The sequence below is a fragment of the Felis catus genome, chromosome B4 (assembly GCF_018350175.1).
Source record: "Felis catus isolate Fca126 chromosome B4, F.catus_Fca126_mat1.0, whole genome shotgun sequence".
NCBI classification, from domain to species: domain Eukaryota; kingdom Metazoa; phylum Chordata; class Mammalia; order Carnivora; family Felidae; genus Felis; species Felis catus.
This window is the reverse complement of record NC_058374.1, coordinates 117,692,868-117,706,737: the sequence shown is the minus strand read 5'-3', so window position 1 is coordinate 117,706,737 and position 13,870 is coordinate 117,692,868. Positions and strand designations below refer to the sequence as shown.

General features: G+C 35.6%; 1 protein-coding gene across 17 annotated transcripts in view; it reads right to left on the bottom strand.

Moving 5' to 3' along the window:
* CFAP54 (cilia and flagella associated protein 54) overlaps positions 1–13,870 on the bottom strand; it is a 289,781-nt gene that overhangs the window by 145,910 nt on the left and 130,001 nt on the right. For all 17 annotated transcript variants that reach the window (XM_045062193.1, XM_045062194.1, XM_045062191.1 and 14 more), the window contains 4 exons: positions 5,922–6,152; positions 3,991–4,133; positions 1,781–1,962; positions 11–238 (listed from right to left, as the gene is read on the bottom strand). In XM_045062193.1, coding sequence (XP_044918128.1) covers positions 11–238; positions 1,781–1,962; positions 3,991–4,133; positions 5,922–6,152 — 784 coding nt within the window. The remainder of the gene's footprint in view (positions 1–10; positions 239–1,780; positions 1,963–3,990; positions 4,134–5,921; positions 6,153–13,870) is intronic.

The following is a 13,870-nucleotide window of genomic DNA, read 5'->3' as shown; positions in this document are numbered from 1 at the left end:
ATGCCCTTACCTTAATAGAATTGGTATTTTGCAGTTCTATTAACATGTCAATAAGTAATTCTGCTCCCAAATAGAATGGCAAAACACAGGTACAGAGGAAACCATCCTGGCTAACAGGAAATGTTTTATACAGATCCACTGCTTGTTTAAGAAGTATCTGTAGCTCCTGAGTAAAGTTCCAAAAGGTCCTACAGCTATTCTGAAGCAGAGTCCAATAGCCTCCACGATGAGCAAGAACCTAAGACAAACACAACATTCAAAAGATCCCAAAGTTTCAAAAGTTAGAGATCTCTGAACAACTTCATCTTTCTGCAAAAATAATGTCAATAATAAAAATAACACCATTTATTATGTGTCATTTACATCATTATCTCAGTTAATTCTATCAATAGCTCCTATGAAATAAGTATATACTAGTATTCTACTTAATTTAGAGATAAGGAAACAGAGGCATGGAGCTAACTTGACCAAGGTCACAATCTGCTAAGTGGTCAGCTAGGATTTGCACACCAGGAGTCTGACTCCAATATTCCCATTGTTCTGGGCTCTGGGAATGTGGCAGTGAGCAAGAGTAACTGGGTCTGCCCTTGTGCTACTTCAGTTTCTTAGGGGAGACTGAGACTAGATAAGTAGACAAAAATGTAATTTCAGGGAATAATAAGTATTGTAAAGAAAAATAATGCAGAAATGGGTCAGAATTTGACAAGCATGGGAGGATATGTCCTTTTAGATGGAGTGGTCAGGTTTGCTTAAGGAGGTGACATGAGCAGAGACTTGAATGTGAGTTGAACAAATCATGTGAAGGTGAGAGTAGGGGTGTTGGGAGGAGGAGAACATTTGAAACCAAGGGAGCAGCAAGTGCAAAGGATGGAGGATGAACCTGAGGGATGAGGAAGGGTCAAGAAGCTCAATGCTGTCAGGATCACAAAGAGGAGACTGGACTGAACAAGCGCAAGATGAACTGAGTTCCAAGAAGAGAGTAGGACCCAGACCTTCCAGGACCCTGAAGCTGATGGAAAGGATAAGATGCAATGCTTGTGGTCAAGGGGGTTGATGTGGGCTTACTTCACATTTTTTAAGAAATCACCCTCTCCACAGACAAAATGGGAACTCAAATATTCCAGAAAGGATAGATTTCCCCTCAATTCTTGAGAGGTTTGAAGTATATGCTATTCCTGCTATGAGAAAAAGAAAACTAACTTCTTTATGGCTAATGATTCCAATTCTGAATTTAATAATGCATCATTTAATATTTAAGAAAAAAAAAGAGAAAAGGATTTGAGAGAAGACACAATTGGCCTGTAGAAGTAGGGCATCAGGGCCAAGAGTAGGGCTTTCCTGTAGCCTAGAAAGAGTGTTTCCTGTGCTAGAGAGAATAAAGGGGTCTATGGTGTTCTAAGTGGCAGCAAGACTCCAGAGAGGCACAACTGGTGTCACCAGAGGCCATGTACCAAATATGGCAAGAAAGTGGCACAGGAATATCTGAATATTCATGGAGATTATGTAGACAAGGACAAAGGCTATCTCAGCTCTGAACCAATGGATAACTGATGGCTAAAGCAGCTCACCCCTGTCGCCGACAACTTGACAACGTGTAAATCCTCAACACTATGGCAGGCAAACCTCAAAAATGACTGACAAGAAACTCAGTAAATTTGGTCTCAAAATTGAAACTAAAATTATGGATAGTAAGTAAACTAATAAAATATATCTTATATGCCCAAACTGATGCCCTGAGATTCATGTCTATTACATTAGCAAATTAGAAAGACCACCTTACCATTGCTCTCCTGCAATATAAAAAGATTTTCATAAAATGATCCAATAGACCCAAATTTGCTGCTCGATCCTTTTCTTTAGTACTAAGACCTGACTGAGAGTCTGAGTCATAAACTGTTTGTGTCTTTGACACATTTTCACCACTCATTCTGGAATTAATAAATGTGGAAAATTCTTCAGCATCTACAATACAAAAATAAAGTATAACATTACTGAAAACAGAAAGTTCCAGAAGACATAGGTGATAAACATCAAATCAGTAATTAAGGTAAGAAATGTTATATAAATTTGGAGGAAGCACAAGATTATCATGGACACAGTGAACCAAGAAAAGTTTCTAGAGAAGGAGGCTCTTAGATTAGGTCTTTAAGGGCAGACATGGTTTAGCTATGCGGGAAGACTATGAGGAAGAACATTCTGGGCAAGGGTGATGGCCAAAGGAACAATGCAGAGGCAGGAGTGTCATGTTTTCTGAGGAACCAATAACAGGGTCCCACAGTTCCTTAATTTTCCCCTATACAGTCCATTCCCAGAACACATGGCAAGTAGCATCCCCTGGAGCTGGGCAGTGCAGCAACCATGTCCACTCCTTATCCTGTGGGTGTGGTATAAAAACACAAATTTCTCCCACTACAAACCTTCTTTTAAAACTCTGCATTAAAGAACAAATCTCAGGACACCTGGGTGGCTCAGTCGGTTAAGCATCCAACTTTTTTTTTAATGTTCATTTTTGAGAGAGAGACAGAGACAGAGCATGAGCAGGGTAGGGGCAGAGAAAGACAGAGACACAGAATCTGAAGCAGGTTCCAGGCTCCTAGCTGTCAGCACAGAGCCCAACGTGGTGATCGAACTCACAAACTGCGAGATCATGACCTGAGCTGAAGTCAGATGCTTAACTGACTGAGCCACCCAAGTACCCTGGTTAAGCATCCAACTCTTGATTTGGGGTTCAGGTCATGATTTCACAGTTCATGAGATCAAACCCCACTTCAGGCTCTGTGCTGACAGCATAGAGTCTGCTGACAGCATAGATTCTCTCTCTGCCCCTCACTTACTCGCGCATGCTCTCTCTCTCTCTCTCTCTCTCTCTCTCTCAAAATAAATAAATAAACTTAAAAAAAAGAAGTCTCAATAGTGGAATATTCTATTGTTGATTCCATGGGAGGTCTTAGACATAAAAACTCAAGGAGCTGTATATTATAATCTACTTATAAAACTCAGACTCTATGTCGAGGGAATTTACTTTCAAATACCTCAATATTCATAGTATAACATGAAGGTACCAATTAAATCTCATCTATACCCTAGAAGAAATCAGAAAGCATGTCAAGTACCTCAAATATAAATCAACACTCCTGGGGCAGCTACCCAGCACATGAAGTATCTTAATCAGCAATAAGTACATAATACTTAAAATACCATTAGTAAAAATCTACACAAGAAGGTCTGTATTAGTTAGCATGAAGATACCAGAAATAAATCTTTATTTATGAAGTGAGTGGTATTCAGGATAGGTGATTGTTTAGGAATAGTGTCATCACTTGCAGCACCCAGATCAAGAGCCCTGTTCATCTGCATTTCTTCACCTCCCAGGGTGAGTCTCCTGTCACCTGGGCAGATGACAATACTGGTTGATCCTGCCATTCAGATGAATAGTATTGCGCTCATCTTGGAGTAAGCTGTCATGGAAGGTGTGAGTCGGAGATCCTAAGGCAAGAGTGGACTGCCCTGAGTACAAAATCAGTACTATAAAACAGCTATGTGAGTGTTTCATGCCTGCTTGCATCAGTATGTTTGGTGGAATTTGTCCTGAAATTTACTTCCCCTAAAATATAACACCTGATAGCAAGACCTCACCTATCTTAACAATCGGAGGCTACTAACATTTAAAAAGAACATTCTATTTGGTGAAACAGCCAAATTGGTTTAGGTCAGAACATAACATATATATTTCCAAATACATATCATGAATCCATAAAAATACAGAAAAATTTTTAAAATTGAGCAAATAAGAACCTCCTACAAAATATCACAACTCAGTTAAAACCCCAGGTCATTGGAAAACGATGTGTGCACCCCTGTGTGTCTGTGGTGTGTGTGTGTTTGTGTGTGTGTGTGTGTGTGTGTGTGTGTATGCGCATGAGTGTGTTGCATCAGTGAATAAAAACCTAGAGGCAATTTGACAGTATATAATATATTTATTTATTTTACCTGATGGTAAGTTGGCCTTTCTTTTTTTAGCTGTATGAAGGAAATCAAGTATTGCTTTATAGTTTTCTAAAGTCAATTTCACTGTTGGTAATACTGTTCCAGAATTATATAGTGAGAACATATTAGGATCACATGATCGGAAACTGCAGGAGGAAAATATCATTAAGAAAAAAAAAAAAAAAAAAAAAAAAATATATATATATATATATATATAACTGAATTGAATCCATCAAATACAATCTACTTTAATTTTTAAAATATTTGTGAGTTAATGCTCCCAAATTTTGGATCATAACATATTCTGGCACTTAACCAAAGCCAAAAAATTTCCCATTAAATTTTAAAGTTATACAATGTAACTTTGCTCTTAGGGATTTTAACATCAATATCTATTTCCCTGAAAGGGCCCTTGAAAATGGGAATGATGATCTATACTTACTCTAAGGGCTCTGAAATAATAATTTATGTTAAATTAACCTGATTTAAGCAAAACTCAATGAAGATGCTTACTATATAAAGCAATGTGTCCATGATCAATACTATTTTTTTAAAATAAGGTCTACACAGTAAACAATCCTCCACCATACACATATACATACATACAAAAATACATAGATTCATAAATACGGAGTATGTTTTCATGGTTTTAGTAAAATTGAATTTAGCACCAAGTTACCCTGATACAAATTTGGTCATTGTCTAATTGCTGCTATGAAGTACTCATACCCTCTCTCTCTGCCCCTCCCCCACTGGCTCACATGCTCTAGCTCGCTCGCTCTCTCTCTCTCTCTCTCTCTCTCTCAAAATAAATAAACTTTAAAAAATACCCTTTTACAGTCTGTCACAGTCTTTCCTTCTTCCAATCCATTTGGTATGTTGCTGCCAGAGAAATTTTTTACCATAGCCCTGCGTAAAAATCCTTAATAATCTCCCACTGTATATAAATTGAAGTTCCAATTTAATAGACAGTTAAGACCCTCTATGATCTGGTACTGACCTATTTTTTAAATTGTTTCACACCACTCCCTTTAATTTGCTGTAGATTCTGGTCAGACCATTTGGGGTTCTCATCTTGTGTTTCCTACCTGGGCTCTGACTCACGTTCTTCCAACTACCTGGAATACTTCTTTCTCTGCCTGTCTTGCCTATCCATCATGAACCAGGCCAAGTGGCCCTGCTCCATGCAACCTTTCCTGTCAGTTTCAGGTCAGAGGAAAGCCTCTTTCCCAGGAACAAAGAAGACTTTGTGCATACTTCACCTTCTACCATTATTTATACTTATTCGTTAACACTTGAGAGCTGCCCGACCAGACTCTACCTTGTGTGTCCTGTTTATCTTTGCATGCCCATTGCACCTGTATCAGTACTTTGAATCTAATAAGTGCTTAGTAGTACTTTTTGAATGACAGACTCTACTCATCTTTTTAATTATGACATAGTATTACATATTATGTATGTATCTTCTATTTTTATCTTTGTTAACACATTAGCCAAAGACACTCAAGAACTCAACAGCATCTTGAATTAATAATAGGAAGTTTACATTTATGAGAAAATACTATCTGTGCTTATAGAGGCTTAAAATATACTTCAAAATGAAACAGAGATTCGCCTAATAATACCTACTAATAGCTACAGTTATACACTTAACATTAAATTTCTCTTGAAATTATGCTTTCTCCTTTACTGAAAGCTATACTGACAAATATATACAAGCTACAGGCAGATTAGTACTTCCCAAGTGCTTATATCCAGGACCTGTTTAGGAAAGATCCTGAGACAAGAAATTAAGTAATATACCAATGATCAGTAAAGAGAGAAGCACTCTGTCAACCTCTGTAAAGTATTATCTACATTGGAGTCCTGAACATACAAATAAAATTCATGTTCATAAGATTAAAGGAGTTTCATTCACTGATATCATTCTATACCTGACCACTGTGTGTGAAGTGCCAAATTTCATCTTCGTTCGTTCCGCTAGTTTCGTTAAAAGCAGGGAGAAGTGTGCACTTGCCAGATACAGGTTCATCTGAGCTCTCCAGGGCATCTCCTCAAGAAATAGTTGATGGAACCTCTTCCTTTTCACAAAATTTAATATTATAGGATTCAAGTTCTCCACCAGGGATCGATAGGCAAGTTTTCTAACATCAGTTCTCTTATTTCTGCCAAGGGAGAAACATATTTTGAAATTACACAAACTTCCAGATACGAAATAACGAAGAATGATTCCAATTTGTACAAAATGCATCAAGAAGTCATTTGATTGCCCTTATGCAAATTTTTCTGGCTTAGCCATCATTTCCTTAGAGCTAATAATGTGAAATAGGGCAGCAGAGAAGGCACAAAGATAAACAAGAAGGATGAAGACACTACATATTGCCTTCCATTCTTTCTGATGCCGATGTCCTAAGCTCAAACCAAATGGCTTTTCTTTTCCATAACTGAAAGGCTACTGAGATTAGACAATTAAATTATAAGGCAATGTTCATATTCATCCCCTAACTTCAATATTAAACAAGAAAATCTCTGTATTGTTCCTTAAGGAAAAAAAAATGGAGCAAAATTTTTTCCACAACTAGACTACAGCAGAAATAAAATGTCAATCAACTATAAACAAAATGACTTCATAAATCCATATTCAATATGCTCTGGAAAAGACTAATATTTCAAAATGTAGCTAACAGTTGATATCGTAAGCATAACATATATTCAATTTTTTTTAAATTATTCCTATCAAAATCTCAAAGTAGTCCCACTATTTTTATAGTTGCATAATTGTTTATATGGCATGACTTCAAAGTACTTCTCTATCTGAACATAAGGGTTCAACAAAGGGAAACAAAAGTAATATAAAAACAGGGAGGGGACAAAACAGAAGAGATTCATAAATATGGAGAACAAACAGGGTTACTGGAGGGGTGGTGGGAGGGGGGATGGGCTAAATGGGTAAGGGGGACTAAGGAATCTACTCCTGAAATCATTGTTGCACTATATGCTAACTAATTTGGATGTAAATTTTTAAAAATTAAAAAATAAAATTAAATATATTTTAATGTTTATTCATTTTTGAGAGAGAGAGAGAGAGCAAGTGGGGTGGGAGCAGAGAAAGAGGGAGACACAGAATCTGAAGCAAGCTCCAGGCTCCAAGCTGTCAGCACACAGTCCAACACGGGGCTCGAACTCGCAAGCTGTATATCATGACCTGAGCCCAAGTCGGACGTCTAACCAACTGAGCCACCCAGGCGCCCCTCTTTTTTTTTTTAATGTTGACAACATTGCTGCCCCATTGATCAGTGGATTCTATCTGATTTATACTGAAGAAAGGGAAAAAATTCTCAGTTGGTAAGTGAAAGTGTCTTGTTCAGTTTAATAGATGTTGTGCCTGAATCTGACACAACACACACACATGCACACACACATGAAAAAAAAAAACCAAGCTGGATGGAAGGAAGGAAGGTAGGTAGATATGTTGCTGCACCAGAGGCACAGACATTTTCATGGAGAAAGGAAGGAAGGAAACAACCTTTTAACAGGTAGTATTTACATTATCATTCAGTGCTAAATATTTTGTATTTTGTTAATGATTTCCTTTTAATCTAAGGGTGTTTTGTTTTTTTTTTTTTGAGCTTCTTGTGTTGTTTGGATGTCTTAGTGATATTATTTGGTTTCCAAACAAATGGGAATGTTTTAAATAACTCTACCTTGAAAATAAAACTCTAATTTTCAAAATAAAAATCAATCTTGTTCCTGTATGAGGAAATCAAGTCTCCTCAAAATGTCTCGGAGAGTTTGACAGGACTGGCTGCATCTTCCCTGCACTGAGGGTGAGAGAGTCCAGCAAGAGAAGAGGGGAGTCTTCCTCTATGTATCTTGTCAAGGCAAGAACACACTCCAATGGCTTGGAAGAGAGGCAGAGCCAGCCCAGAGGGTACAGCATGCTTCTTCTTTTACCACGTGAGCAGTTCCTAACATTAAGGGCACTCCACAACCAGCTCTGTCTCTATGAGCCACAGATATGAGCAGACCCAGCAGCCAGAGAGGAAGCTCAGGAAGGACAGTCAGCATAAATAAACACTCAGTGACATGGAACCATAAGAGGAAGGCGATGGAAACCCCAAATAGGAAAACATTAGAGAATCCAGACACTGTCAGCTGTGTATTCGAGCTTTAGCAAATGAGTTAATACACTGACACCAGTGGAAATAGGATTCAGGATTCATACCATTATAAAAAAGAGTTACAATTAGGAAAAGAGAAAACACTGGAAAACATCCTGTAGCGTGGAACTGAAACTGGACCTATCAGTGTGAATTTATAGTTTTAGACAGATACATAGGTCTAGTTAGGTGGACATATATATTTCCCAGTTCTTTCTGCTGAAAGGGCCTAGAAGCACAGATACATCAGGAGCCACTAAAAGGAATCAACTGGTTCCAGGACCGGGGCAGGAAAGTACAAGATGAACATCTTGTGGTAAATCAGAGGAAGCTCAAAAACATGATGGGGACACGTCAAAAAGATTAAGGAGCCAGGCTGAAAGGGCTCCTGCTGGCCAAATTTGGAACAATTTGAGACTCAAAATAAATAATGATGTTAATTTGATAAAGGGTATTCACAAAAAATAAACCTACCACAAATACCATTCTTAATAACAAAATGTTGAAAGCTTGAAAGCTTTTACTCTGAAACAGAATCAGACAAAGATGCCCACTAATACCATTTCTTTCAGCATTGAAATAGCAGGCTTAGTGAGAACAATAAGCAAGAAAAAGGCAGTGGGGGCAGGGAGAGTGTAAGGATTGAAAATAAAGGAATAAAACAGTTGGCAATCATAGACAGTATGATTATATATTTATGAAACCCAAAATAAACTACAGATAAAGTATTACAATTAATCAGCAAATTTATTAAGCCCATGGAAGACAAAGTCAATATATATAAAAAAAATTCTATTTCTACATATCAGCAACAAACAATTAACAATGAAATTCTAAAAAGATATTTCTAGTAACTTAAAAAAATACCTAGGAATTAACCAAAGCAAAGATGTGCAAGACACTTTCTATTTTCACAGAAAATAAAAATTATAAGGATAATTTTAAACTATATAGAACTAAATGAGAATAAAAACACTACCATATACTAAAAATTGGAAGATACAGCTAAAATAGTGATTAGAAGGAAATGTGTTAGTCTTCAATGATCATGCTTTCTGATTCAAAGCAATCCCTACCAAATTTCCAACATGGTTTTTTTTTTTTTGTATTTTTAAATTAACAATGTAATTTCCATTTTCCCCCAGGAATTACTTCTAAATGCCTATTTAAGTTTTTTAAACGCATAGAATCATTTTTACTCTATCTTTTCAAAAATTGGTCTCTACTGTGTCTGATTATAGTAATGTGGTTTGTATGAGTACAATGTTTAAAATTTATTGAGACTTGCCTTATAGCCAATACTGTAAATGTTCTATATGTGCTTTAAAAAATAAATGCTTTTTAAAAAAATCCTCTAAAAAATAAGCATTTTCCAGTTGTTGGTTTTCCATGACCTTTTTTTCTCCTAAATTTAGAATGAAGTTGTCAATTTCTGCCAAAATACTACCAAAATTAAATGAGGTAAGCATTCCACATCTGTATATACTCTTAGTGAAATGTTGGTTCAGGTCTTTTGCTCATTTTCTTTTCTTTTTTTAAGATTTTATTTTTAAGTGTCTTTTGATCATTTTCTAATTGGACTGTTTATTTTTATTATTCTTTTGAATTTTGAGAGGTCTTTATATATTCCAGATATAAGGTCTTTCTTGGATACGAGCTTTGCAAATACTTCATCCCAAGTGTATAGCTTGCCCTTTCATCCTTTTCATAGAGTCTTTTACTAAGCAAAAGTTTTAAATTTTGATGAGGCCTGAGGTTGTATGGTAAACATATGTTTAGTTTTATAAGAAATCCCATAGTGTTTTCCAGAGTGGCTGAATCTTTTTACATTCCCACCAGCAGTGTATTAATGACCTAGGTTTTCCTCATGATTGCCAGTATTTAGTGTTATCACTGTTTTTTATTTTTGCCATTAAAATAGGTTTTAATGATATCTGTGGCTTTAATTTGTGTTTCTCTAATGGCTAATGATATTGATCATCTTTTTATGTGTTTATTTGTCATCTATATATAAGTAAAACGTTATTTGTTCACAACATGATTGTCCACACAAAAAGCCTACATCTATGAATAAATTATCAAGTAGTATTGAAGACAGTTGTTTACAAATCAAATTATATTCCTATACAAAAGAATAAAAGCATTCAGAAATGTAATTTTAAAACACTGTTTACACTAATACCAAAAAGCATTTATCTGACATAGCTAATGAAAGATGTATGGCGTCTTTATGGAAAATATCATAAAAATTTACTGAAATATATTAAATAAGACCTAGGTACGTGGTCTGTATACTTATAGAAAAAATCAATATTGGGAGAAAAAAAATTCCCAAACCCATCTATATATTCAAACCTATCTCTATCAATATCATGAGTTTTTTGTATTACTTGACAAGCTATTCCAAACTACTCTGTGGAAGAATATCCAAGACTTCTTCAATATTGTGATATTGGCCCCTGAATAGATAACAGACTAAAGGATAGAAAAGAGAGCTCAAAACTACATATATGAAAACTTGCTAAATGACAAAAGTGACAGTGATGGCAGAATAGACTATTCAATAAATGGCTAATAACAACTACTCAATAAATGAGACTAGACACTTGGGTACCTGTACCAAAACTACAAAAGATGGGGAAGGAGATTCTTCCTTTCACAATTCACAAAAATAAATTACAGTTAGATGAAACTTCTAAATGTGAAAATCTAAAATTTAAATTCACAGTGAAAATACCTTTACTACCTTGTTCAAAAACAATAAAGAGAAATGTTGACACATTTGACTCCATCAACAATTATAACTTTTGATTTAAAAAAGAAAACTTTTAGGATGCCCGGTGGGTCAGTCTGTTAAGCATCCAACTCCTGATTTCAGCTCAGGTCATGATCTCACAGTTTGTGAGAGCAAGCCCTACATCAAGCTCTGCACTGATGTGCACAAAGCCTGCAATTCTCTCTTACTCACTCTCTCTGCCCCTCCCCAGCTCACACTCATAGCCTCTGTCTCTGTCTCTCTTTCTCTGTTTCAATAAATAAATAAACATTTTAAAATAAGAAAAAAGAAAACTTTTAACATGTAAATAGATAAGCCAAAAACTGAGAAAAGCATTAGTATCCAAATTTCTAAAAATAAATGAGAAAACAACAAGTTTTTAAATGTACAAAGGATCTAAACAAGCAGCCTTGAGAACAGAAAAACCCCAGGATCTAATTAAAACATGAAAAGACTCCTAATCTCATTAGTAAACAAAGAAATTAAAATGAAAATAACAATGAGATAAATTTTCACAATTCAACAATCCACAAAAATTTGAAAATGTGATAATAACACCAACTGTTGGTAAAGACATTGAATACTGGAAACCTGACACACCACTGATGAAAATTTAAGAGCAACTTAGCAATATCTAGTAATGTGAAAGATGTTCATATCTTGGGAACTGTACTCCTATGTATTTACCCCAGAAACTCTCAACATTTGCATACAAGAGCTTTGTACAAGAATGACCTTTGCACTACTGTTTACATCAGGGAAAACTTGGGAAACAATTTAAATATCCATTTACAGGATACTAAATAAATAAATTTTTATTTATTCATGCAATGGAATACTCTACAGTAAAATGAGTAACTAGACATATATAATCAACATTAAAAATCTCAAAAATGTAGTATTGAGGGAAAGGAGCAAAATGGCAAAGCAAATTGTAAAAAAGTACTACACATTATTTAGGAGTATATACGTATTCAATTGAAGTATAAAATGGGGTGCCTGGGTAGCTCAGTTGGTTAAGCGTCTGACTTTGGCTCAGGTCATGATCTCGCAGTTTGTGAGTTCTGTGCTGACAGCCTGGAGCCTGCTTCAGATACTGTGTCCCCCCTCTCTCTTTGCCCCACCCCTGCTTATACTCTGTCTCTCTCTTTCAATAATGAATAAACATTTTAAAAAAACATTCAATTGAAGTATTAAGTCACTTGTGATAAGCATGATAAATGACAATTTTGTTAGTATTACTTCTGGTTTTCACAAGGGACAAAAATGCATTCCAAAAAGGATGCATGAGACTTTCAACTGTGTTTCAAAGTTTTATATTTTAAACTGCATATAAAAAACTGTACATGTTTTTTGTTATATTATTTTCTATGCTCATCTAAAATATGTCATCTTTCAGGTCATGTTAGTGGGGTATTGGGAAACTTTTCAATTAGCAATAATTGCATCTTAGATAAACCTCATTGGCTATGATATTACCACTGCCTGATGGAGAGTTTCGAGCAACAGTCATTAAGGATACTCACTTCAGAAAAGAAATCTCATTGGCTATGATATTACCACTGCCTGATGGAGAGTTTCGAGCAACAGTCATTAAGGATACTCACTTCAGAAAAGAAATCATCAGTGAGACTCTTCACAGAGATAAGAGTTAAAACAGAATCAGTGAGAGATGAAGAATACAATAAACGAGATTGGAAACAAGTTTGACACAAGGAACAGTAGGTTGGAAAAGCAGAGGAATGAATTAGTGCCCTACAATATAAAATAATGGAAAATAATGAAGCTGAACAAAGAAAGAAGAACTATGCAACATGAGAATAGATTTAGGGAACTCAGTGACTCCATAAAATGTAATAACATTCATATTATAGGAGTCTCAGAAGAAGGAGAAAGAGAAAGGCAGGCAGAAAATTATTCTAAGAAATAACAGAAAACTTCCTAATCTGAAGAAGGAAGAGACATCCAGATCCAGGAGGCACAGATAACTCCCATTGAAATAAACAAAAGCAGTCCAACACCAAGACATATTACAATTACATTTGCAAAAATATAGTGATAAAGAAAAAAATCTTAAAAGCAGCAGGATAAAAGAAGTCCTTAACTTACAAGGGAAAACCCCTAAGGCTAGCTGGATATTTCTCAACAGAAAGTTGGCAAGTCAGAAGGGAGTGGCATGATATATTTAAAGTGCCAAGCGGGAAAACTCTGCAGCCAAGAATACTCTATCCAGCAAGGCTATCATTCAGAATAGAAGGAGAAATAAAGAGTTTCCCAGACAAACAAAAACTAAAGGAGTTCATGACCACTAAACCAGCCCTGTAAGAAATATTAAAGGGGACTCTCTGAGAGGGAAAGAAAGACCAAAAGTGACAAAGACGAAAAAGGAAACAGAAAATCTCCAGAGACAATAACAAAGCAAGTAATAAAATGGCACTAAATACGTACCTATCAATAATTACTTTGATTGTAAATGGACTAAAGACCCATCTATATGCTGCCTATAAGACACTCACTTTAGACCTAAAGACACCTGCAGATTAAAAGTGAAGGCAGAGAAACATTTATCATGAAAATGGATGTCAAAAGAAAGTCGGAGTAGCGATACTTGTATCAGACAAGCTAGACTTTTTTGTTCTTTTTTTGTTTTTACCCTGCTTTGGTATTAGGGTAGTACTGGCCTCATGGAATGATTTTGAATGTGTTCCTCCTATTCCATTATTTGTAAGATTTTGATAAAGATTGTCATTACTTATTTTTTTTTAATGTTTGGTAGAACTTAGCAATGAAACCAAGTAGTATTGGGCTTTTCTGTTCCGGGATATTTTTTATTCTTAATTCAATTTGCATTCTTGTTGTTGGGCTAAGAATATTTCTTACTTCTTAGATTCAAGATTCATGATTCAGAGTTTTGGTAACTTGTTTTTTTTTTAGGAATTATCTGGGT